This window comes from Phoca vitulina, unplaced genomic scaffold, assembly GCF_004348235.1.
Source record: "Phoca vitulina isolate PV1807 unplaced genomic scaffold, GSC_HSeal_1.0 scaffold75, whole genome shotgun sequence".
Classification (NCBI taxonomy): domain Eukaryota; kingdom Metazoa; phylum Chordata; class Mammalia; order Carnivora; family Phocidae; genus Phoca; species Phoca vitulina.
The window spans coordinates 5061962-5088415 of NW_022589778.1; the positions used below are offsets into that span (position 1 = coordinate 5061962).

Sequence of the window (26454 nt, forward strand, 5' to 3'; positions counted from 1 at the left end):
TGATGATGTATTGCTTCCATGGTTTCCCCCCCCCCCCCCCCCCCCCGCTTTTTTTAAGTAGGCCCCACACCCAGTGTGGAGCCCAACACGGGGTTTGAACTCATGACCCTGAGATCAAGACCTGAGCTAAGATCAAGAGTCCGACGCTTAACTGACTAAGCCAGCCACATGCCCCCCAGGGTCCCCTTCTTAAATGACCCAGCCTTCCCCTCTTACTCTTTTTCTTTTTTGACTTGGTATCACCATTTGTATGTGTAGGACTAAGGCATGTGGGTGCATTCAGAAATCATGTATAACCTTGTGTTAGCTGCACAAAATGTCAAAATAAGATTTAACACTTTGTGTTTGTTTATGGTACTATTAACACTTTCCACCCATAAGAGCAACTTAACTGGGGGTGGGTGGTGGGGAGGATTCAGGTATATTAATTTTTACAGCTTTGTAAAGGAGGTTTTGGAAAATCATAAGTCTTCCCTGGGTAGTCAAGTTGGGTTTTGCTGTTTGATGGCTGGAGTTATCCATATCTGTTAGCTGCATAATGAATGAATGTTAGAGAGGCTGTTGGGTTGGTGCTCTATGTTAATTGCTGAGTATTAAGGTTCAGAAGGTTCCTTGTCTTTTGTTAGTGTTAGGAAGGTGAGAAGGTACATGGAAGTACAGAGCTACTGGGGTAGGAGGGTTTGCCTTTGATTCCATTCCTGGCCCTTATTATGGAAGGCCCACCAAAGGAAAAGAATAGTGGTCCAAAAGTTCAATTTTGGGTGTAGTAGTTGGTCCAAAAGTTCAATTTTGGGTCCAGTTAATCATGCTTATTCTAAGGTCAGAGTAGAGGCTCAGAGAAGGGTAGCATGAGCAAAAGGTTTTGTGGACTAGGAGAATAAGGAATAGATAGGAAGGTTAGCCATTTCAGATTTGTAGGGACTTGTGAAAGAGGTCATGGGTTTTTATCCTGTAATTTTTGTTTTTTAGAGATCTCTGGGGACTTGAATGAAAGGCATTTGGGTCAGATCCCCTTTCTGGCTTATCAAAATTTCTTCCTCAATGGTCTTCTTGGTCTTAGATCTGTATGTCCTGATTGTTCTAGGCTTCCAAAGTTAACCTCCCTAGAGTTCTCTCTCATCTTTTCTTCATTGTCCCTCCCTGCTTGGTGCATGCTGCAGTATGACCACTACTGACCTTCATGTGGGGCACCCCTGTTCTTACGGTCGGCTTCCTTCTACACAGACCACGTGCTGTTCATTCAGCATTCAGCATGCCTTTGGTCCAACCATCTCCTCTGTCTTTCTCTACACATTAGCTCTTCTCCGTATGCCTATTTCCTTATTTCTCTGTCAAGAAACTCCTAAGTTTCTTCTGTGTTTCAGCCAACTAAATATATCTTTTGCAAGTTTGTGCTGGTTGAGCATGAAACTCCAGTGATTAACTATAGATGTTCCACATTCATTAGGTGCCTGCATCTCCCTATTTACTGTCATGCTTTAAATTTTTGAGCAAAGATCTAAAGAGGGCAGAGAGCATGTGGTATTGATCCCACCTGCTTTTCTTCAGCTAGGAAACCACACTGTGCGTATAAAAGCATTTCAATGCAATCTGCTGACGAGAGAAGTGTCTTGTGTGGGAGACAATTTTGGCAGTAGCAAACATGTTTGGCTTTAGCCATAAGAATTGCTTTCTGAGTTTCTGGAAAAAGAGTATGCAAATCAAGTCCTGTTTTAAATGAATCTTTTTATAATGTGGATATCTCTAATCTGTTTTGTAATGATGGATTTGTTTTGAGGATTTAAATGGTTTGTGCACCTGCAGCATGCCATTCCTTTTTTTTTTCTAGTTTTTTTTTTCTTTTGTACATAGTGTCTTGATGGATTAGGAAAGAGTAGTGAAGTTCCAGTCAATCGATTACATGACAACAAGGAAATAATTGCAGGTGTATTTGGAGATTATGAATATCCTGGTTGAAAACATGTGACCTTTGGATATACGGGACTCTGCTTCAGTGTAATTCCCAAACTTGGCCAAAGGCAGTGAAGTATATGCCGGGAAGACCAACTTTGGAAAGGTCAACCCTGGCTTTGGAGAAACCTAACTACCATTAACCAGCTAACTGTGCCTTTGAGCAAGTTAATTAGCATGTCTGGGCCTCCAAATTTATAAATGTGAAATTGGTACAGATCTATCTACACAGAGCTTTATCGTGAGAATTAAATATGAGTATGTGTATTGGAAGACTTATAAGTTGCTTGATGCCAGTTTATAATTAGGCAGTGGTACTGTTTGTTTCTAGAAAGCTTAGATAAAAGCAGTCATGGACCAGTAGGAACAGACTTCTCCCATAGACTTACTGAGCTTTTTGTATTGGAAGGCTTTGGCTGGTGAGCTTTTAACTTTTGGATGAGTTGTTTTCTTTTTTTTTTTTTTTAACACAAACTGTTATGTGTTCAAGAAGAAAATTTATCTCTTACAAGATTTCTTTTTTAATCAGGTGGAAGTGGTGGGATTTGTAGACTAATATTTCCCATTGTTCTGGACAAAACAGGGAGCTCATCATAGTGGTTTGTGAGATTCTTTGACACAGTTTCAAAGGGCACTGAGCTAATTCTAGTGTTTAAGGATATTTAAATTTTTTTTCTTGCAATATCTAAATAAAAAATAATGTCTTACAAAGAGAGAAAAACACATTAAGAAGCTGTATTGGTTTTTGATGGACTGCTCACCAGTGTGTGTGTATATGAGTGTGTGTGCACCTGTGTGCATAGATTGACACCAGTTGGTAGTGCAAGCAACAGCAGATGCCCTTTTTACTACTGCAGTTGTTAACTGATTTCTCTCTTTACCACAACAATATTTTGAGATACACAGTTCTTTTGCCCTCATCTCAAATGATATTTACATGAACAACTCCGTTGCCTTTTAGGAAAGCACAAGATAAAGCAAATAACTCGTGTGTGTGTGTGTGTGTGTGTGTGTGTGTGTGTGTGTGTAGAATTATAAGAAATTTGTATAGAGGCACCTGGGTGGCTCAGTCGGTTAAGCATCTGACTCTTGATCTCAGCTCCGGTCTTGATCTCAGGGTCATGAGTTCAAGCCCTGTGTTGGGCTCCATGCTTGATGTGGGCCTACTTAAAAAAACAAGCAAACAAAAAAACATGAAAAAAAGAAATTTGTATAGAGTTAATAAAGAAATGAGAATGTGGAGGCGGACCTAGATCTGCTGAAAGTACTTTTGCCTTAGCTCAGAGTTGTTGATTTTTTTTTTTTAACAAAGAAAGTTGCTAGGTGTTTTTTTGTTTTGGTTTTTGTTTTTGTTTTTTGAACTGTAGTGTCTGCCTTTCTAGCCACCTGCCAGTTTTTTAGCTTTTGCTCTCATTATGGGGGCAGGTCCAGTATTTAAGGTAGCACTGCTGATTTTTCTTTGAGGGCAACTACCTAAATTAGTAAGTAATGAGAGCTGGCTTTTATTTTAACTGTGGTGTTGAGATGCTACAGTAGCTCACTGTCTCTGGCTAGAGAACCTCCAACGTGAAGTCTTATTCAAAGATGTATTTGCTGGAACAATTGGTTTATTTTCCTCACTTTGGATAAAGATCATATTTCCTAATTTTCCTGGTCTTGGATGCAAGACATCTTAGTACCCATGTGCAATACTCACGAATTTAATATGCTGTTGCTGTTCTCCATAGCCTAAGACCGAATTGTGTGGGAGTTCTTAATGTTGTCTGAAATTGTGATGTATTAAGAATCCACAGTTTCACCAACTTAAGCAAGGTCACACTGCATTGCCAGCAGATTCATAATTACTGGGATTGGAACCATAGGAAAATAGAGCTCTACCAGTTCCATAATCAGAGGACAGATATGGCCATTAAAATTAACTTGAAAGGAAAGTGCCTTGGTGCTGAGGATGTTAACAGCTCCCTTTAGAATTAGGCTGCTTAGGTAATATTTACCAAATGATCACTATTTACAACTTTGATTTCAGCAGAAAAGTTACAATTTAAACTCTTCTCTATTATCTCAGTATATCTGTGAAGTCCTAAAACCTTTTTAAAATATTGGGGCATTTTAGTCTTAGGCCAGCTTTATTAACATTTGGGTGGAAGATAAGTCTTCGAGTGAGCCATCTGTTTTCTGTATTATGTGAGCGTCTAGGTTGAATTCTCCTTCCTTGTGCTAATCCCTGGTAATGTCCTTTGGGAAGCTGGTAAAAATGCTCTGAGCTTTCAGGGAGGCTGGCTTGTTTTGTGGTAATAGGATCTCACTAGTCCTCTGCCTCACAATTTGATCTTCCTCATTAGAGGGCAGCTAGGAGGACCTGTTTAATTTGACCTGAGTTAGTTGAGTGTTTAAATGAAAGGTCTTGCTGCAACTGGCGTGCTGCATCTGAGGAGACTCAGGCTAAGTCAGGAATTAAAATTTGGAGAGAAAACGTGACTAGAGAGGATTGCATCCCTCTATTCTGAGATTCTCTCAAACCTTTCCCCTGATGTGTGTGGTATCCACACGGTTTTGTTACACATCAGATCCGAGATATTAAGAGAGCTCCTTTGCAAAGTCTGGTGCTCCCCGCTTTGGTGCCAGAGTTGCAGTGCACAGCCTGTCTGAACAGACACACATAACCAATGCCCAAGAACAGAAAGTCCATCTGAAGAAGCACAACACATTTGGAACTCTATCGTGTTTGGGGGAGGAGGAAAGAAGGGTGTTAACAATGAGAGAAAGGGATAGGTCTGTCTTTAAAAACAAAAGTTGCACCCCCGCCCCTACCCCCGGAGTAAACTTGTTTTCTTAATTCACATTATTTGCTTTTTTTGTTAGGGGATGAAGTTTTATATCGGGCCACGTTTGGAGACAGTGAATCTTTTAAATTTTTTTTTTTTTTTTTTTTAAGTATTACAGTATTAGACCTGAGATTGCAAATAGTCTTGCTTGTCAGAGAGGACCATAGTGACCTGTTTCTGCTGTGGGATTTAGAAAAGATTCATGCTGCTTTTGTCCTTTTTTATTTCATAAAACATTGCTACTGCTCTAAATGAAATAATAGATACACATCAATCAGCATAGTCACCTTTTATTGTTGATTCAACTACCAGGTTTTTACAGAATTCACTCTGCATTTTATTTGACTTGTACATGAATAGTCTCGGCAGACTTAATTATATTAGTGAAAAAGCACTTTCAACAAAATTATATGCTGACATCCTATAATTCATACTTACAGATTTGTGAAACAGATTTATGTAAATCTATCAAATTACTCTAGGTGACATTATTTTTTAAAATTGAGATTTCATTTAAATGGTATTTGTCGAAATTTTTCATGAAAAATTTTACATGAACTATTTTAAAAAATACATCTTACATCACTCCCTTATAAGGACAGAACACTGTAACATTTGAACACCTTTGTTCTGTAATCCTTCTGGAACAATGTAGGGACGTGGGGAGCAGGGTATCTCTCCTCTAAACCGTACTTTCTTGAAAGGCAGATGGCTGTTCCTTTGTTCATTAGCTCGTTTGTTCATTCAATGAACGTGTAGTTAATAATCTGCTAGGGTTTTCTATGCCAGGAACTATGCTCAGCTTGCCCTTGCTCAACAGTTTTAAAGTGGGGTGGGGAGATGGTAATCCAAGTTGACTCACTACCCATGTGTAGTAAGATAAAGGTATATAATATAAGGGCCGTGGAAGGACTGAGGCGCATTGAACAGTGTATACTGGGAGTGGGACAAGTTGTGTCAGGGAAAGGGTCTTAGAGAAAGTCTCAAAGGGTATGTGGGAATTGGCCGGTTGGAGATGTGTATTCCAGGCCCAGGGAACTGAATGTGCATTTTAGGGTATGTGTGGAGGAATAGTGGAAGTAAGCAGGAAGCCGATGACCACCTTGGAAACCAGAACATAACCTTGGAAACCAGAGCATAACTGGAAGATCATCTGGGCAACATCATGATGGAGGACAGCTGGTTTAGGAGTTCACAGGAGTCTAGGGAAAGGGTGATTGATGGTTTAGGGTATTGTAGCAATAATCCAGTTTAGAATAATACATGAGGATCTGTGCTAATGCAAAGGGGGGTTGGGAGGAGGGGCAGATTTAGCTGTTAGAACTGGCAGGATAGGATACCCCTATGGGATACCCCTTGCACTGAAGTCCGTCTTACAAAGCTTTCCTGTTAGACTGTGAGTTACTCCTTCAAGTCTTGGATCACGTGTTACCTTCTGGATGAGGTCCACCCTATATAAATAGCAGCCCTGACCCCTCTCCCCCACGCTCTCCTCTCTGCTTCTTTTATCTCCTTAGTCCTTATATTCTTCTAATACACTGTGGAGCTTGTTCTTTTGTCTCCTTCTAGCTGATGTAGGGGTTTTTGTTTTTGTTTTCAAAGATTTTATTTATTTTAAAGAGAGAGCATGGGCGAGCACGCCAGCAAGTGGGGGGGGGAGGGGCAGAGGGAGAGGGAGAAAGAACCTCAAGCTGTCTCCCTGCTGAGCGTAGAGCCTGCCGAGGGGCTTGCTCTCAGGACTCTGAGATCACCCCGAGATCATGACCTGAGCAGAAACCCAAGAGTTCAACGCTTAACCGACAGCCACCCCAGAGCCCTAGAATTTAGGTTTTTATGAAGAGGAACGTTTTGTCCTTGGGGACTAGCAGAAAGTAGACTTTCTACAATTGCTGAACAAATGAATGCTAAATGTTGGTGAGAAATATGTGGGATGGCTTTTTGTAATACAGAATTTTACTTTCCACAGTTCCATGTTGAGAAGGGTCTCACTTAATATTAGTTGGATAAAATTAACGTACCAGCTTTATGATCAAGAATTATGGAGGTCTATTACCTTTACCTTTAAACCTGAGGGGGTAATTTGATATTCTGCACATTGGTAGTAATTTGAAATAGAAAAGACTAAATAAAGTGACCTTTGAATTAAATGGGTCCAGAAGATTGTGTATTTTTAATTAAAATATGCAATTAAATTTTTAATTAAAGTATGCTAATAAAAGCAATGTAGATGGCAGGGGAATGGCTGCTGCTTTGAATTACGCACAGTTTGGGATAAACTGGAGTTTACTGTGTGTCCCACCAGCACTTTGTTACTGTAAGGACTCTTCCTGCTTTCCTCTTCCCTGACCCCCGCCTGTGGAGTGCTTCAGCTCTGTGCTTTAGATCACTTGACTGTGGTTCTAAGTAGCCTGCTCCTCACTGTTCTTCTCATGCCAGGAGCAGTCTGTACGTGATTTTTCTACCTCTTGTGAAGAAGGAATCTTCTGTGGCATGTATATTAGATTAAACAGGATGATGCAAAACAGAAGGCATTACCACACGCAGAGTATAGAATACATGTGCTGAAGTTTGGCATTGACCTGGAGTCTTCAGTGCCTGTGTGGAGGTCTTAGGCCATATGACTGTTCATGTGGTTTTCTCCTGGTGGGATTCTAGAATCCTTGCCATGGCCGTTTGGACCAAGGCTTGGATTAATGGTTCCAAAAATCCCTACGAGCCTTGAGACCACAGGTTGCTTGTAAGGATAGCTGGGTCAGGTGATGTTGACGTTATTCTTGATGTCCAGTTACCAGAAGGAATCTTTTGGCTTTTAAAGATAGGATTTATTTGTCTTGAAGGTTTTTTTTGGAAGGGGCTTAGCTTTGTCGTTTTGTTCAGTTTTCTTTTAATCACACTGGGCTTTTTTATACTTGGAATTTAAATGTAGAGCTTTATAAATTTTTTTTAAAGAAAGGATTCTTGGTTTTGAGATTATCAATATGCACATTCTAAATTCAGAATGATTTGAAAACTAGATTTGGATGGTATGGATGGATGATGCTTGGTTTCCAAGCCTTCCCTGGTGGTTTATGACTGTTACTAGCTGATGAATACAAGAGTGGGAAACAGCGGATCCACTGTTTCCCACTATCCTGCTAAATAATCTGCACTCAGGATAACCTGAAGTGAAGTGGTCACTATATAAGATACAATTTACTTTGTCATAGGAATGAATAATAACATTGAAATCCATATATACTGAAACTGATATTTGCACATGAAGTACAGGAATTTGAGACAGTGGACAACTGTCTCAAAACAGTTTGTGGTAGAACCCTCTTTGAAAATACCTGGTTACATTATACTTCAAGCATATTGAAGATGGTCTGGGTTCATATATTAACTAGCTGTGAATTGAGTGCAGAAGAGCTTAGCATTTGAGAGTCCTGGATTCAAATCTTGTCTACTACTTCCTACCTGCTTTTTTGATTTGAGGATGCTGATTGACCTTGCCCAGCTTCAAAAATCATTATCTCCCTTTCAGGAGAGGAAAATGAGTATCTCACATGATACATGTGAGGCTAAAATTAAACAGTGAAACACCACACAGCTGGAAGGTGAGAATGGGGGGGAGAGCCTTGCCTATCTTGGTATCCTCTGGGAAACCTTTATATATTGTAAGTATTCAATAACACCTTAAAGTGAAAATCGCTCAAGTTCCTAACTCCCTTGTACTTCCAGTGCCAACATGCTAATTCATCTATAGTGGATTTAGAAATGCAACCCTTTTGCAGCAAATATCTCCTTTTGTATTATCTTCCTTAGATTAATAGTAAAATTTTGCTTACCTCAAACACATTCTAATTGATGGGTGGTGATTTTCCTAATAATGCCACTAAGCAAATTAGAAACTTTGTGGAGGAGAGATCATTTAGGGATAAAATGTTGTCTGAGTGTAGTCAATTTACAGGTAGTAGAAACGTGGCTGACTCATTACAGCTAGCCATGCTTGCTATGGGGGAGGGTCAAGTCAAAGACCCATTTAGTGGATGGACCATCTGATGTGATGTTGATGATAATGCCTTTGGTTAAATACATAACACCACTATGTTTCTCATTCATTCATTTAGCAAGCTTTTGAGTGCCTACTGTGTGCTTAAGCCCTCAGAGGCCAGCCTGGCAGACAGTTAAGCAGGGACTGACAGGGCAGGCTTTCTCCTTTACCTGGTGACCCAACTCCAGCAGGCACTGCTGTGCCTGAGAGTGACCTCCTCAGGCCAGTAAACAGTTTCTCTGAAGTGCTGGGTAACTTGAAGGTTTTGGAGGGAAGACATCACTTGTATCTGAAAATGCATCTGTAAAAAAGACAGTCTTCCTGCAGGATGTCTTCACATGCCTAGACCCTTAACACGTGGCCCCTCTCAAGGGTCCCAGATGCCAGATTTGCAGCCCCAGATTATCTCTCACCATTGAAACTGTGATTTTCAACCTTGGCTGCATGTTAGAATCAGCATAATTTGAAAAACCTGGTACAAGTGCTTCATAATAGACCAATAAAATAAAAATCTTTGGGACTAGGACTCAGGCAATAGTGTTTTTGTTTTTTTTTTTAAAGTTTTGTAGATGATTCCAGTGTATGACTGAGGTTGAAAAAGCACCTTGATTAATTAGAAGCTGCTAAAATGCAGGTGTGAGGATAGTGCCATATAGGAGAAATAGACTCTTAATGTGGTTATAATTGATGATTTGATATATTTTATTATAGAATAGCAGTGTGACAAAACTACACAATGTTTGGCTTGCCTTTCCTTTCCCCATTATATTTGTAGCATCTTCCTGATTTTATTTATTTATTAAAAGATTTTATTGAGAGAGCGAGCAAGCATGGGGGTGGGTGTTGGAAGGGCTGAGGGAGAAAGAGAATTTGGAGCAGAGCCCAACGAGGCGCTTGATCCCACAACCCTGAGATCACTACCGCAGCCGAAATCAAGAGTCGGATGCTTAACCGATTAATGGACTGAGCCATCCAAGGGCCTCATGATTTAATTTTAAATGAATACATGGAACCTCATTAACATATAGTGGATATGTTAATTTTTTTATTTTATCTTTTGACTAAAATGGTTTACTTTATCAGTAGTGAATGTTCTCATCACTGCCTCAGCAACCTTGTTGGGTAGAAATTACTCTCATTTTAGAAATAAGGAAGATAGGGCTCAGAGAAGTTGAGCAGCTTCTTCAAAGTCAGAGAGTTGGTAAACAGCAGAGGCAGGATTAGAACTCTTGTGTGTCCATCGTAAACTGCTGCCTTGAGCAGCTTTTACATTTAGCCCATATGAATCCTGCTCAAAGACAATAGAACTGCAGCACATTTTGTAAGAGGGCACTATGCGTGCGATAGACCCATGGTAAATGTCGAATTAGTAAAAAGCTGAATGCTTAAAATACAGTGGCTTCCCATGGAACTTTTTAAAAATAGAACCATGAGTAAAACAAAATTTCTGATTAGTGTGAGAAAAAACAATGAACCGAATTAGTTTTAGCTCTTCTGTCACCCTCTTTTTTTAAAAACAGGAAAAAAAATACAATTTGATAAGAGGGCATAAGTTGGCAATGATTACCCATTTTTTTTTTTTTTTTAAATTGAGGTAAATTGACATACTAGTTTTGGGTGTTGTACAAACACCCAAATTCTGATAATGGTCCCAAAATACAACCACAAGTTTTCATGGTTATTTGGTACTGCATTTAGTGTTCTCTCTCTCTCTCTCTCTCTCTCTCTCTCTCCTTGTGTAGTTAATAGGGAACCACATTAGGGTAACCAGTGTGGCCTATCCTAAATACCTGTATTCATAACTACATGCACCTTCTCTCATCAAGGAAAAAAATCCCTCAGTTTGCTATGAAATTGATGAAAAAATATATTTAATAAAAAGTATTTGGACCTTTACTGAGCATCTCCTGGGAAACCCTTAATTAGTTTGGTTTGACTTTTAGTAGACTAAACCTGTCTTATGTCCATTTTTGTTACTTATTCTCCTTTAGTGTTTCTTACCTTCTGAAACTGAGAAACTTCCTCTTAGTTGAAAAATTGACCTTTCGGATTGGCTTTACTTATGTGTGCATTCCATTGATTACAATCACTTGAATACCTTCCATTTTGTTTGAGAGCTGGGATATCATTGAGCCAGGGGTTAGAGCGCTCAGATGATAGGGAAAAACAACACAATACTCCTTGTTAAGCAACTCTTCAGAAATTCTGTTTTATTATTTTTGTTTATACTCTTTCTTCCTTTCCTGCATGTTCTCATTGGCTTGGATGTTCTCGGTGTAAATCTTTGTGTTCAGATTTCCCTGTATCCTTATGTAGGTCATCAAACCTTTTTTAGAAAATTGGATTCAATTTATTTGAAGAGACTCTCCTATAAAATAAATGTACATGTATACATATACGTGCACATGTGAACACACAGTTCTTCACCTTTTAAATGGAAATAATTGTACTTGGTAAAGGCTATAAGTTTGTCAGGTTACAATGTACAGAATGCTGACAGATTCTTGGTTGATGCTTGACGCCTTCCCCTTTTATGGGTAAAGAAAATGAAACTGAAAAAGTCGTGCCCGTGAAGCCCACTCAGCAGCTTGGCGGAGACTTGCACCCACAGTTTCTGAAGCTGAACCTTGCATTTGCTGCTGGGTGCTTTGGCTCAGGCAGGACATGTTTGATGGAATGCTGTGGAGATGTGGGGGTGAGAGTGGGGTTGTTGTTGTTGTTTTGTTTTTAAATGCACAGCTTGCTGAGTTCTAACTGATGTTTAAACTTGCAAATGTAGTAGACAGAAGCTGGAAAAAAAGACCACATGTATATTTCTAGGAGAATTAATGTAGACTTCTTTTTACTATTGAGAAAACGTGCTGGTGTTAATGACCTGACCATATGCCAAAATGAGAGTGGATCTCTGTCATCAGTGGTGTAGAACTAATATATGCCTTTTTTCTCCTTCCCTTTCATTAGGGCAGAGCTTGGGATATGGCTTTGTGAACTACATTGACCCTAAGGATGCAGAGAAAGCTATCAATACCCTGAATGGATTGAGACTTCAAACCAAAACAATCAAAGTATGTTTAAAATTTTTTTATATCTACTTGCAGAACAGAGATTAAAAACGATTCAAGTCGTCTTGTAGTTCTCTTCCTTTGTTTCATGCCCACATAGACACTTCTCTGGGAGGCATAGCACAATTTTTTGTTTGTTGCATGATGGGGGAAACTGTTCACGAGTATTTTATGTAATCACTCCTATATTAAGGGGAGGGGTAAACAGCAGCAACTTTCTTTGCTAAGTACTCTGTGAAGACTGCTGAATTACATCTCCTTCCTTTGGAGAAGTATAGCTTGAGGAAACCTTTGACCAGTTCTTTGAGCCTAGGGCTTGGCAGACTTGTTCTGTAAAGGGCCGAGTAGTAAATGTGTTAGGCTTTGTGGGCCGTGCGGTCTCTGTCATGACTTCTTAGCTCTGCCCTTGTAGCTTGAAGCAGCCATAGCCAATAACTACGGGAATGAATGGATGCGACTGTGATCTTAGAAGACTTTATTTATGGAAGCTGAAACTTGAATTTCATGTCCTATTCATGTGTCACAAAACAGTCTTTTTCTTTCGTCCCAGTCATTTAAAAATGTAAAAATCATTCTTAGCTCCTGGATCATAAAAAACAGCTGGGAAGCTGGATGTGGTCTCTGTTCTGACTCTGCTCTAACTTTGAGGAGACTGACTGGACCTGCTTACATGCCACACAGGTTATTTTTCCTGTTACGTTTTTCAAGACAATTGGTCGGTAATTTGTGGGTATTTTCCAGCTTTTTTGAATTTTTGGAATGCGGACATAGATTGTGTCTGGATAAGAAGTAAATGCAATTTGCAGTATAGATTTCTTTTAGAAAATAAAAGGGATGTTGCTTCTGGCAAATCCTTAGTGCACATGCCATCAATTTTGCCTCTCCTGCCCAGTGCAGACATTGCCGATCAATCATGGCAGTCTTTCTCACTGAGTCTAGATGTGGCTCCCAAATATTTTTCAAAATAGTGTTCCAGACAACCTCTATCAATTGACTCAAGTTGGAACCTATTTTCCACCCTTGATTTAAGAAGTCAGGTCAGACTACAGCCTAAAGTGATGAGGGGAAGTTAGTCAAGGCTGATTGTGGCATCCATCTTGCTTAGAGACTTGTCTAGAAGATTTCTGCTCATTTTTTCAGAAATCTGGAAATGCAGTGTCATCTTTGTGCTTAAAAGTTGCTTCTCTCAGAATTGTCAGCTAAGGTAATTCATTAGCTCTGGATAGTTTTGACATCTCATTCTTTATATTTATTGGTACATAGGAAAAATGCCTCCTAGCTCTGTCTCATCTAAAGGGAACTGTATGGGGGGGCTCCCAAATATATTTGGATGTAAGGTGTCCAAGGATTCTACATGTTTGTTGATTAAGAAAATGTCCTTTGAAAAAATTCACTCTTTAGCCAGAAAATGAGCTGGTTATTGTGCTACCAAAATTTGAGGGGAAAAAATTAGATTTCTAATACAGTCTATGATCACAAGGACTTGGTTTTTTAATATGAATTACTTTTTCTAATTTCTATACTTCTCTGCACATTTTTTGTGTCACAAAGGTTAACCTTTTACTAGTATTATTTTTTTTTTATTTAAAGATTTTATTTATTTATTTGACAGAGCGAGAGCAGGAACACAAGCAGGGGGAGTAGGAGAGGGAGAAGCTGGCTTTCCGCTGAGCAGAGAGCCCGATGCGGGGTTTGATCCCAGGACCCTGGGATCATGACCTGAGCCGAAGGCAGATGCTTAATGACTGAGCCACCCAGGCACCCTATTTTACTAGTACTATTAAGCACTGTTACTATTAAGTAATAACAAATGCTGTCAAAAAAGACCTCTAATATCCAGTTATCTTCAAATTGTTTTCTGTGCTCTCTGTCCTCCTGAGGACTTTTGCAGGCCTCCCCATGTTAAATTGATTTCCAGAATTGCTGCTAATTTATCTTAGTGTTGAGGTCCTGAGTTGTGGTTAAGAAGAAATTGGAATAGATGGTTGGGATGGCTCACACCAGAACATACCCTTTTCTCCATTCCAGAAATAGCCACCCTTATTTCATTCTAGTGAGTCAGTTCTTTTGCTGTAAGTTCTTTTGCAATAATGTCCACAAGAAGGCAGAAATGCAGGGGAAACGGGTCGCCAGAGAGTAAATTTCCATGGCCTGCAAGGAGTCCATTGATGACAGCTGCTTCCTCCCTGCCCATTGCCCGGCTTTCTCTTCAGGGCCCAGCTGCTTGTGCAGAGTATGTGGAAGAAAGGACAGTAATGCCTTGTGGCTTTTAAACTGTGACATCTGCTACTTCTCTTCTGATTTTCTGAAATGGGGGTGGGAGTGGTGGGGAAGCAGCAGGCTACTTCTTTCCCCGCCCCCATTCAGTTCCTGTAAAAATATCAGATAACAGCTGGTATCCTCAATTTGGCCCAGATTTCTCTGAGAGGCAAAGCAGACCATTTTCCAAAACTACAGAGCACCATTTTTGTCTGTCTGTTCTTTGTATGTTTTTTTTCCTCTTATTTTCACTGAGACATGTTTTGTGTTCTTAGGCAACATCTTGAGCCAGTTTTTTCCTCATGTTTGCTGCTTCAAGTACCTTTTGGAAGCTCCATTTAAACCACTCCATTCTCTGGGATACCATTCCATAAATTAGCCTTTTTATCCTTCTTGCAGTCCATCCTGGTGGTGGCTGTTGGGCTAAACTTACACAAACACTACTCTCCTCATGTTGCTTCTCACTCAGACTTCTCTTGTATTTCCTTACTCTTTTATCATATCATTTGAGTCAACTTTGGAGTTGACCCAGTATTATTACTACTTTCTGTGGTGGTCAGCCTGGCTCTTCCCTGGCAAGCTGATCTTCTCAGGCTCTGCACATAATGCCCCTGTAGGTCTCGCTTCCTGGCATACCTTTTCACACTGCTTTAGTTGAATAGAATTTATGGGAGCCCATCTGAAGTTCTTCCTTCAGCCACTGCCCCCAATAAGAGAGTTGAGACCTTAGTGCTCAAAGAGTTTGGCTAAGACCAGGCTCTTTTAAAACTCTTATATTTAATGTGGCAAAACTCTTTCCCTTTAGAAAGCTGCAGTAGACTAATTAGTACATACATCATATGTGAGTATTCAAATGTTTGTGTGCTCCTCAAGTTGTCTTCCAAGCCACCTAGCATTTAGTATGCATTTGGTAGAATTCCTAGGAATTGGAATATTGAAACAGTGAATGAAGTGCTGTGAAAGGTGGTTTATTTAGCAGTTTATCCTGGAGCTTCCTAATAGCATTAGCCCAGTAGGGTTTTGTGCAATAGATGGATGGTGTGTTGAATAAATGACAGATGTTCAGTATTTCTGCAGTGAGTGAAGCAAAGTCCCTCAGGTGCTGCGAAATCCTAAAGCAGTTATTCCTAAAGTTGGTTGCATCAGAATCACCAGGAGAAGTGAGTTAGAAATGCAGGTTCTTGGGCCCACTTCAGAACTACTGAATCAGTGTCCAGAGGTGAGATGTAGGAATCTGCTTTTTAATATGCTTTCCAGTTAGTTCATGATAGCAAGTCTAAGACCTAGCACATAGGAACACCAAAGTGTACCTTTTCTGAATAGGTGGGTTCTCTAACTATTTGGCATTTTTGCATGCAAAGTTCAGTTTGTTTTCATCTTTTTTTTTTTTTTTTTTAAAGGTTCTGACTGTTTTTTTTAAGATTTTATTTATTTATTTATTTGAGAGAGAGAGAGAGAAACAAGCATGAGAGGGGAGAGGGTCAGAGGGAGAAGCAGGCTCCCCGCTGAGCTGGGAGCCTGATGTGGGACTCGATCCCAGGACTCTGGGATCATGACCTGAGCCGAAGGCAGTCGCTTAACCCACTGAGCCACCCAGGCGCCCTGTTTTCATCTTTTACCTTGATAATCTTGTGGATAATTCTTAGCATGCTGAATGATAGTTCAGCATTCAGAGTAAAAACTAGTTCATATCATCTCCACTTTTTAAAAAGTATGGCTTAGAAATTAGAAAAACTTAGTATGTTCACCTTATGTTAGAAAGATATTTATTATAAATAGCATTCATAGGTTAAATTTGCAAACTGGTTATTGTCTTCTCCTAAGGATCACATTTTTTCCTGATTAGGTCGATGTTTTGGCAGCTTACCTTGCTGGTGATGTCACACCATCTCTGAGCTACACGGGAGGCAGTCATGCTAAAGCCTGCCCACATTGTCCCCGATACTGAGATGGTAAATACAGTGTGAAGAATACGAGATGTTCTTAACTTCTCATATCAGGGAGGGTAGTGAAAAGGTAGTATATGTACAATTCAGGTGTGGGAGGGGGGAGTCTCCTCAAGACAGTGTCAAAAATTGTATACTGGCAGGGGAATCTCATCAAGAGCCCGCTGGTCCCCATGGGAACCCTTCGTTTTGTGGTCTTCATGTTCTTTGCTTATTTTGTTTTTAGGGGTCTCAAGTACTGATAAAATCTAAATTGGTATGGCTTCAAGCTAATACTCCTCCCCGCCCCCCAACGGAAGATATATTTTTTGCCTAGGTTAATGGTATCAAACTTAAATTCATAATTAGTGGAGTAAAATACTGAATATTTCCAAAAAATCTTACATGCTCCCTTCCCCCTCCCTCCCATCAAGTACCGTGAATAGGTGATGGAAGTCTTTACTCCCAGCATCACTCCCAGCTTCTCCCCCTCTTCTATAAGGAGTGTAGGAATCTTTGTTATTCCCAAAAGTGGGCTTGCTTTATCTGAAAGTGGGAGGTTTTATCTCAAGGAATAGAAGTTTTTTTGTTATTACTGATAGGTACCCCGAGAAATTCATGGCTTCTCTGCCCCACTGAAGAAAAAAAATCCCTATTTGGAAATACTACCAGCATGGAAAAACTGCCTAAATTTGGTTTCGATTAAACAGATTTTTTTTTTTTTTTTTAAATCATTCAGACATAAACCAGCCTAAATTTCACCTTTGCTTAAAAGTTATTAATTGATACATGTTGATGTGAAATTTCTCCTATTAAAGTAACCAAACCACTATTTAAGATCATCTGGAAAAACTGTTACAAAAATTGGAATACTAATTAAAAATAGTGTCTATTTCTTAAAGTGTTCAGTTTGTTAGAGACAATTAAGTAAAGCTAATAAACTGTTATTCTGAGCCGTTGTGTTGCTTTAAATTATTTGTTACGTTTATATCTTTTCCTCACTAGCCTATCCTTTTCCCAGTAACTGTCATATTCACAGACTTCTTTTGTGTGTTTAGCATGAACTATACTCATTTTTTTTTTATTTGTCTTTTCATTTTATTAACAGGGATTTTTAAAGAACAAAAGTTTTAAATTTTGACCAGGTCTAATTTATGAATTTGTTCTTTTATCATGCTTTTGGTGTTGAATGATGACACCCTTCCCTAACCCAAGGTCACAAAAATTTCTTCCTATGGAACTATATCCTTAATAATATAGGAGGAATACAGAACTACATTTCTGAAATTTTAGTCTCCCTGACATTGTGTGATCTTGGACAAGTCTTTTAATCATTTAAGTTTCCATTTTATCTGTAAAATTAATTTATTCATCACTGAGAATGCTTATTACCTGCGTCTTTTTTTTTTTTTTTAACTTTCCATGGTCGCCAAATTGCATTTTAAGAAAGGCCTGTAACTATTTAATAAATATTTAATGAACTCATGGTTATCATTGAATGATTTAGTTAGTGGTGAAATGCAGCACCCCATCCTGAAGAGACAACAGTTTTAACGGTTTCTCTTTGCCATTGTTGAAAGTTTATCAGCTCTAGTAAAATTTGTGCTGGGAAACCGCTCAACCCTGTTTTCGGTACAGAATTACTGCGGAGGGCATTGGATCTCCCTACCATTGTAAACTGTTCTTTTATAAAATTCAATTCTGACCGTTAGGAAATGCTGCATAAATCATTGGCTCTTCAGTGTAGAGAAGGAAAGGGCATGGAAGCAGAAATGTAAGTGCAGTTAGGCTTGCCACCTGGTAGGTGCTCTGTTAGAATATCTGCGGCACCATTTTGGGGTGTTTGAGACAAGTGGGTTTCGTAATAGCAATAATGCTGAGAGCTTATGCTTTTGTAGGGAAGTTTGAAAGCAGATGGTATGGGAACCACATAGAATTAGCTAGAGCAGTAAGCAGGGGGAGTAATGCAGAAAGGAGCCAGAGAGCATAGGGGGATTTAAAAAGGCAGGTGTGCCATGCCCAGGTTTTATATCGTAGGTGAGGGAGAACCACCAGAGTTTTGAGCAGGGCAGTGAGGAATTGGACTTATTTGTGAGGAAGGGAAGGTCTGTTTGGTACAAACCCCATGTCTCTCTGAGAATCTCAGGCTACCCCAGTGTTCTTTTGGGTTATGTAGTTGATTTTGTTTTCTGTGCAGGTACAAAGTGTAGATGTTTGTAGAAGTGTGGGCTTCACAAACTTACAAAGCATCTCCTATGAAGTACCCCACATTTCAGCACTGCTGCATATGGATCATCATTTACCTTCTACCTTGACCAGATGTGGAAAATTTGAAAGTAATAGTCTGAAGGACAGGCCTCAAATTAACTGACAACTTCTGAGATGTTAACCAAATTGCTATTTGGCTGGCCAGACTTTCGTTTGTGGAGGGACAAAAAAAGTGGAAAAAGTACATACCAGAAGTGAAGTGAGAATGGAAGCTGAGTGAATAATTTCTTTGCCTTTTTAAAAATAAAGACTGAATGTATAGTAACTTCATTTTTAACCCGTGGTCTGGAACTTTCTAGAGCCATGTGCCAAGTTTTACCAGTATATTGCTACATCAGATTATCAGAACCTCTTCAATACATTTAAATAAAATTCTTATATCTATACTGAGTCCAGTTTACATAGTCCTCATTTGAAATGAGGAATAAGATTTTTTAAATAAGGCATTATTTGTATAATGCCCGTCATGTGTTTGCAGAATACTCCATTGTGAGCTTTTTTTTTTTTTTTAAACCATAAAAAGCACCATAGGTTGTTACTTACCTTGGGTGGCCTAGAGAGTGTGGGTAGGTGGTCTAGCCTAGTCCAGAACTTCACTGTCCCAGCTCAGGCCTGCTAGTGTTACTCCTGCTCCTTCCAAGCTCCCTTCATAGTGGAAATGAGGCATTTGAAAATTCCCAGAGGGCAATAACTTGGCATTATCTGAATGGCTTTTCTGTAGATATTTTTTCATGGTTGCTAGAGCAGAGGCTGAGCCTGCACAGACGGATAGGTGAGGAGGAGGGTTCCAATAGCAGTGTCTCCACTTGCTTCCTGCCCATCTCTGCTTGTGAACCACAGGACAGGGGGATGGTGGGAGAGTCTCAGCAGTTGACTGAACCCATCTTCCTTAGGAAGGAGTTTATAGATCATTTTATTATCCAAGCCTCTACTTTTCCTGCCTGTTTCATAGATGTGTATCAGCAAAGCCATTTCTACTAGGCCCTGTTAACACTTGTCTGCTTATCTTTTCTACTGCTCTTTAAGGGTAGGTTAGGGCTTGTGGCCTTTCATTTGTGACTTGGGAGAAGTATTACCAGGTAGTTGGGTGGCTTCTGTCTGTTCTACAAAGTTAGCTTGAGAGGTTAAGATAGGTATGCTAACTTCTGAAGAAGGGTCCCTTAATTTCTTTATCTACTTTTTGTAGTAGTTGTATAGGACTTTTATCCTTTTACTTGTCTGGATTTATGCAAAAACAATAGTCTCTTGTAGGCAAATACCCTCCCCCCCCCCCCCCCCCCCCCGTTTTTAAAGATTTTTTTATTTAGAGAGTGAGAGCATGAGTGGTGGGGTGGGGTAGGGGGGAGATGCAGAGGGAGAAACAGACTTCCCACTGAGTGGGGAGCCCACGTGGGGCTCAATCCCAGGACCCCCAGATCATGACCTGAGCCAAAGGCCAATGCTTAACCGACAGAGCCACCCAGGCGCCCCAGGCAAATACTCCCTTTGACCAATGAAATGCAGCTCAGGTTAAGGGACTTGCTCAAAACACAGTCTGAGGGTTCTAGAGGGGAGGGGGTTGGGAGGATGGGTTAGCCTGGTGATGGGTATTGAGGAGGGCACGTTCTGCATGGAGCACTGGGTGTTATGCACAAACAATGAATCATGGAACACTATATCTAAAACTAATGATGTAATGTATGGGGATTAACATAACAATAAAAAAAATTAAAAAAAAAAAAAACACAGTGCAGCTAACAGCACCACTAGGAACAGAAATGTAAGGTCACGCTGGCTAATGCTGGTGGCTTATATTATTTTCTTTCCATCTCATATTATTGATATTCAGGTGTTTTCCTTAGAAATAGGTTACAGATACCACTACAAACAAATGGAATATTGGGCACCTTAATTTGGGTCTTTTACTGTCTTGAGACTTTCTGGATCAGATCTCTGTTAGGTGTGAGAAAGTGGAGCTGTTCTTGGCAGTGGAAACACTGCTCTTTTGGGCTGAGTGCTGGAGAAAGCCACACCTCCAGCTTGCGAGGAACACCGGTGTCTGGGGGTCCTTTTCAGCAGATGGGCAAGTTCACATAGATTTAAGTATTTTGATGGTAACTGGAGAGTAAAAGAATTATTATAGTAACTCTCCGGATCTCTGTTCTATAGGACACGACCCATTCAGGAATGTTTTTCTGGTAGGTTCTTGCGAGTCTTAGATGCAAGTTTAAAAGTTAAAGTGCATTTGTTACTAAGTTTGTGCAGACTCTTTACAAAAGCCCGTGTGGTCCATTTCCTTTTACTCCCACCTCTGCCACATTTTCCTGTCCTTGTCCTTAGCATCATTTCTGAGCTACAAGCATGACATCTGACTGGTGGGGGTTTTTCTTTGGGAAGTTTCTTGACCTACTATTTATAGTTAAGCAGGGAAAGAGGGCTGTGTTTTGAAAACGGTATAGGTAGTCTGCTACGTGTGTGCCCCCCACCCCAAGTGAGAAGCGCTCCTTTGAATGCTGCATCGACCTCGAGCCGTAAGTCCTGGATTTATGTCCTGCTCTCACTCTCCTGGTCTAGCTTTCTCGTTTGTAAAATGGGGGGGGGGGGTACTGACTGCACAATTGTGAAACGTGTTATTTAACATCTGGAGGTAGAAAGTATTTGGTGTTGGCCTGTGACTTTCAGCAAGAGAAGATGAAGAATATTGTTTTTCAGTCTTTTCTATATTAAAGTGGTATTTTAGAAATCTAGTTGGGGAGGAATTGAAAAGCTACTTTTACTCTGAAGAAAGTAGTCACTCTGTCTACTTCGTTGGTTTAATTTTGTTGGATATTTAAACTATTATAGGGGCGCCTGGGTGGCTCAGTCGTTAAGCGTCTGCCTTCGGCTCAGGTCATGATCCCAGGGTCCTGGGATCGAGCCCCGCATTGGGCTCCCTGCTCTGCGGGAAGTCTGCTTCTCCCTCTCCACTCCCCCTGCTTGTGTTCCCTCTCTCGCTGTGTCTCTCTCTGTCAAATAAATAAATAAAAATCTTAAAAAAACAAAAAAATAACTATTGTAGTTACCTTGTGCTATAGAGAAGTAGGTTGTGAAAAAAATCAATAAATCATGCTAATGTGCTCTATTTTTTGGTCATTAGTATAAGGTTACCTCCTCCCACAGGAATGAGAAGTGTAATCCTTCCTGCATAGGTTCTGGGGTTGCTAATGAGTCTTGAAGTGACCCTCACTGACCCTCAGGTGAGCAGTGGGAAAAGCAAGGGAAAGCAGAGCGCCTGCGTGGTCCTGGAAACCGATCATTCAGAATATGCTTTCATTTCCACAAACTTTGTTAAATGCCTATTTAGAAATTTGACTATTCCCACTTGTTCCACCCAAACGACCCTGTTCATATTCCTAGAAAGATTTCTGGAATCACTGAGAGTGGCTCTGACCTCCTAGAATTAAGCACAGCAGCCTTTTGCACAGACCAGCCAGGCTGAAGAGCTCCCTGATCCAGCTGAGCCCCAGCTAGCCAGGCTGATTTTTGGAAATACCTTGGGATGAGTTTTATGGGCTTTGTTTTACTTTTATATTTTTGTATTTGTTGGTGATTTATATTCATATATACTTTACTTTCAAGCTACCTGTGAATTTCTTACTCATTTGGAAACCAACATTGGTGGGTGACAAGGAGGAGAGCTAATTTTTAGGAATCCCGAATATGCCCCCAGAGTTTGAGGATTACCTGTTTAAAGTCCCTCTACATAAGGGACTGCCAAAACAATGTTCATCAGAATCCCTGGGGTGGGGTGGTTGATAAAATGCATATTTCTAGATCCCAGTCAAAACTTATTGCATCTGAGTGAGAACAAAGGTTGTATTTTAACCAGCCACTACAGGTGATTATTAATAGGTGGTGGTCTGACACAAGGAACATTGTTTGGTGGACCTTAATGATTTGAACTTGGATGGGTCTGTAGTGCTTGTTTCAAAACAAATCTATATGTAGATAAGATTTTCATTTGTGGGTTCTATCATAAACTATCTGGAATACTTGTGGTTAACAGGCATACTTTTATTGAATATAATGCTGGACTTACCTAAATAATACATTCTCTCTCTCTCTCTCTCTCTCTCTCTCACACACACACACAGACACAGACACACACACACACACACACACAGAATACTCATTTTCAGAGCATTTCGGTGTCATTAAATACTTTTAGCATTACAAGTACATAAACGTCATTTAATATTTGATTCTGAGAGTAGGGAATTTGCAGCATGGTTCTTCTGGGGCCCATTCATTTAAAATGTAGATTTCATATTAGTATAGAGATTGGGAGTTGAATTATATGATTCAAGATGGTTGTGAATCCTTAGAATATGGAAGTTGCTTTTAAAATGCAATAAAAATTTATTTCCTATTTATAGGCTCCCAACCACACCCCTCTTCTCCCCCTCCCCAGTATCTGGATGTTTGAACTTTTCTAGTCATGGTTTGAATAAATGGGAATTTGCTCTATTATCATAAAAACTCCCCCACATAGCATGTTATAAATATTTAAAGAAAAAAAAACTATTTACTCTGTCACCTTCATGTAGAAACCTTTTGACCTATAAATTGAATTTTTTCCCAAAGCTATGTGAAAGCAGTGCATACTGTCACCAGAAGGCTTAGAATGTCTCTGTTCTCAGATTTGCAAAAATGGGTTAATAAGTAATTGTCACCAACTTACAGGATTTTCCATAGTGTTCTTCATTAACCAGTGTCTTGGGGGAATTGTGAAATATTCATTGTCTGCATACTGCTCTGGTGTACAAAGTCAAATGAACTGTGAAGGTGAGGGCTAAAAACACCCCTCTCACCTTTGTACTTTGTCCTTTGAGTATTAAAGAACATTGATCTACCAAGTGGCAAAGGGGGTACAATTTGGCGGTTTAATTACAGCCAGTGAATGTTATTGATGCTATCAATCAGCGAGACCCAGGGAAAGGGCACAGTGCCAGACCATTCAGTGCTCCCGACAGTGTAATTAAATACCGAAGGACTGGATTCTCAAGGTAAAGTGAGGGGCTTCCACACATCTGAAGCAGGAGAGCATTTTATCTTGCAACCCAGGTGAAGGTGGTTTTCCTCTCCTATTGCTTCTCTTTAAATTTTCGGAGGAGTCTATGAACGGCAGTGATATGGTCTGTTCCTTGTGTACATTTAAGGTTATCGGTGTTTTCCTTAAAAACCCTCTTTTGTAAGATCTTCACACTGTCATACAAAAGGCTTTAGGAATACAGTAATTACTTTTGTTAAAGCTGTTTGGGGGGATCTACAGCTCAGGTGTCTAATAGATGTTTGGAGAATGAGGGATTGTCTTTGAACAAGACTATTAGTCCTGCAGATCAGTTCATTTAAAAAAGCTTTCCCTGTGATTATTCTCTAATGTCTAATCATGTTGAGAGAAAAATACCTTGGTAGGTTGAAGTTATAAAACATTCAGTAATATTTCAGGGGTTATTCCTTTTAAATTATTGAATAACTTACATCAGGTCCATAAAATATATTTGGTAAAACTTATTTTGGCTCAGGGGAGGATTTATAATAACATTCTTATTATCCTTTTTTTCCTTTTCTCATATGTATGTGTTTCACACACAAATTTTCATCTAGGTCTATGTGAGAGATAAATGCCATAAGCAATCCAAAATGTTTGTTACTCTTTTTTTTTTTTTTTTAATGGTGTATAGTTTATACTCATTAAGGTTTACCAAAGACAGGCTCTCCTTGAAAGAAAGTGAGGTGGTGTCCTAACGTTTTGTGCATATGCGTGTGTACATACATGCATATACACACTAGATTCCTGACAGTTGGGTTAAAACAGGCTCGAAAACACTTCTTGGCTGTTGTGGTTTAGTTGTAATATAGGTATGGGTTGCAAACTGTTTTTACGTTTACAACAGGTGTTTGAAGGAATACTGTTAGAAATTTTCCTTTAGATGTTTGAGGAATAATTTTTTAAGAACATTAAAGGTTTAGTAAAAATGAGTACTTCATCTTCAAGAGTTTCATCCCTTTAGGGGCTTTTACATTATATGGAATCATTGCAAGGTCAGTGGTTTGTTTCCAAGTTTGTATGGAAGGGCATATGCCTTAAAAGTTATTAATGGCCATCGTACATGTGCTTTTTTTTCTTCTCCCCCCACCAAGGGCAAAGATATCAAATACAATACTAAAAAAATAATTGCAAATTGTTTTTTAAAGACTATACAATCTTGGATAGGAAATCTTAGATAGGGAACATCTGTGGGTAATGAAGTACTTAATTCTGCAAGCGTTTTGAGTGTCTAGTATGTACCAGTCAGCTTTGCTAAATGTTGGAGCCGTGCTAAAATATGACAAGATATCGTCTTGTCCTTGATGTCATTGTGTAGTAGGGAGAGACAGCACTTAGTTTATATGACTGTTTTTTTTTTTCTGATGTATGATAAGGGAATGCAGAGCACAATGGGAATGGATATGTCACTGGCTGTCAAGAGAGGCCTCTGCAGTGGTTTCAGAGGTGATAGGGTTTTACAAAATAGGTTTTATCACGCAGAGCGAGAAGACAGGTATTATACATAAAGGAATGTCACATCCAAAGGCACAGAGGCCTTTATGTGACATGTACTTTTTGGAAGAAACTTACATCTGGAAACTATAAAGTGTGCTGATTCTGTCGAGTATTAACCATTGGGAGGAAAATTTGATTATACCTAGCCCCATAGTTTTACATTTATCCTTTTTTTAAGTGAAGACCTAATTCATAGAAGGAACTATAGAGATGAATTTTGGGCAGATTAATTCATTTGTTCATAGATACCTCTCTGCCTTGTTCTGCAAAGATCCATGGTAACCTGTGAGACTCATTTAAGATATTTAAAAATGGTACCAAGATGAAATTTCTCTGTGGAGTATTTAGTGTACACACAGAAATAGGATCATTATATTTTCATTACTGTATGTATAAGTAGGTCAAAGAAGACTTAGATATCTGAACCAACATTGCGGTGAAGCAGTTTTTCTTCTAGTTATAGAACAAAAGAGAACTTATTGTAGATGGTATTTAAATTAGCTTTTTAAATGGCCACACTGATTTTCGCTATTCTGCTCACCTAGCTTATGATGGGAAAATTACCACCATATTGTATATGTATCTGACCCACATATTGTATATGTGTATACATTTCTGTACATTGTCACTCCCCTGCTCATAGAAGCTTCACTGTGACATTTAAGGGCTCCAGAATCTGCCCCAACTTGTGATTACAGTGTTGTCTTTGTTCTGCAGAGATTCTTACCCTGCTCACTTGGGCTCCTCATCCTTGAGGATGCAAGTCAAAGTCTTATCTGCTGCCTTGGGTCATTCTCTGCCTATACTGCCCTGTACCAGTCATTACTTACTGACTTTATTTGGCTGTAAAAGCATTCTTTTTTTTTTTTTTTTTTTTTTTTTTTAACTGTATGTTACCTTTTTTTTTCCCTTTGGTGGTCTGCTCTCAGAGGGCAGGAATCTTTGTCTTCAGAGCAATTCACAAAATACTTAAGCTTTTATTTAAAATTTCTGAAGGAGGGAATTTCTGTATATTGCTTACAAGGAATGGTGGAGATGTGCTCTGTATGCTCAAAGATAGGGAAATTCACAATTGAAGCGAAACCAAAAGTGAAACTGACACTTCCTGATAGGTGTTACTATTTATTGAAGACACAGTCGAATGAAGGATATATAAAGGACTTACCTGCTTTTTCTTTTGTACAGTTAATGAAGATTGAACTGTTGTTTTCCTTTTATGTGTGATTTTCTACATAGTGTCTATCAGCCTGTGTCTTTTTGTCCTTTGTCACTTTCATGTGTTTTTTTCCTCTCTCAAACCTTCGATAGGTTATGTTCAAGCCCTAGGATATGTAACCCACCAAAATTGGCTTGTTGAGAACCTTCTTCTTTTTCCACACATTACCAACCAGTGCTTGTTTACTTCTATCGTTAAACCTCTCCAGTTTACTTCTACCAAGTACCGTGGAGACCTTCTTTCGGTTTCACTTTCTAACTCAGCATTTTAATCTGTTGGCGGTGCTTTAGATCTACTAGATAGTCCAGAGCTACATAAATTATATTTTAAGTTTATTTTTGGAGGTAAAAT

General features: G+C 39.4%; 1 protein-coding gene across 16 annotated transcripts in view; it reads left to right on the forward strand.

Moving 5' to 3' along the window:
* Positions 1–26454, forward strand: part of ELAVL2 (ELAV like RNA binding protein 2) — a 183578-nt gene that overhangs the window by 110945 nt on the left and 46179 nt on the right. For all 16 annotated transcript variants that reach the window (XM_032393683.1, XM_032393684.1, XM_032393680.1 and 13 more), the window contains one exon: positions 11770–11873. In XM_032393683.1, coding sequence (XP_032249574.1) covers positions 11770–11873 — 104 coding nt within the window. The remainder of the gene's footprint in view (positions 1–11769; positions 11874–26454) is intronic.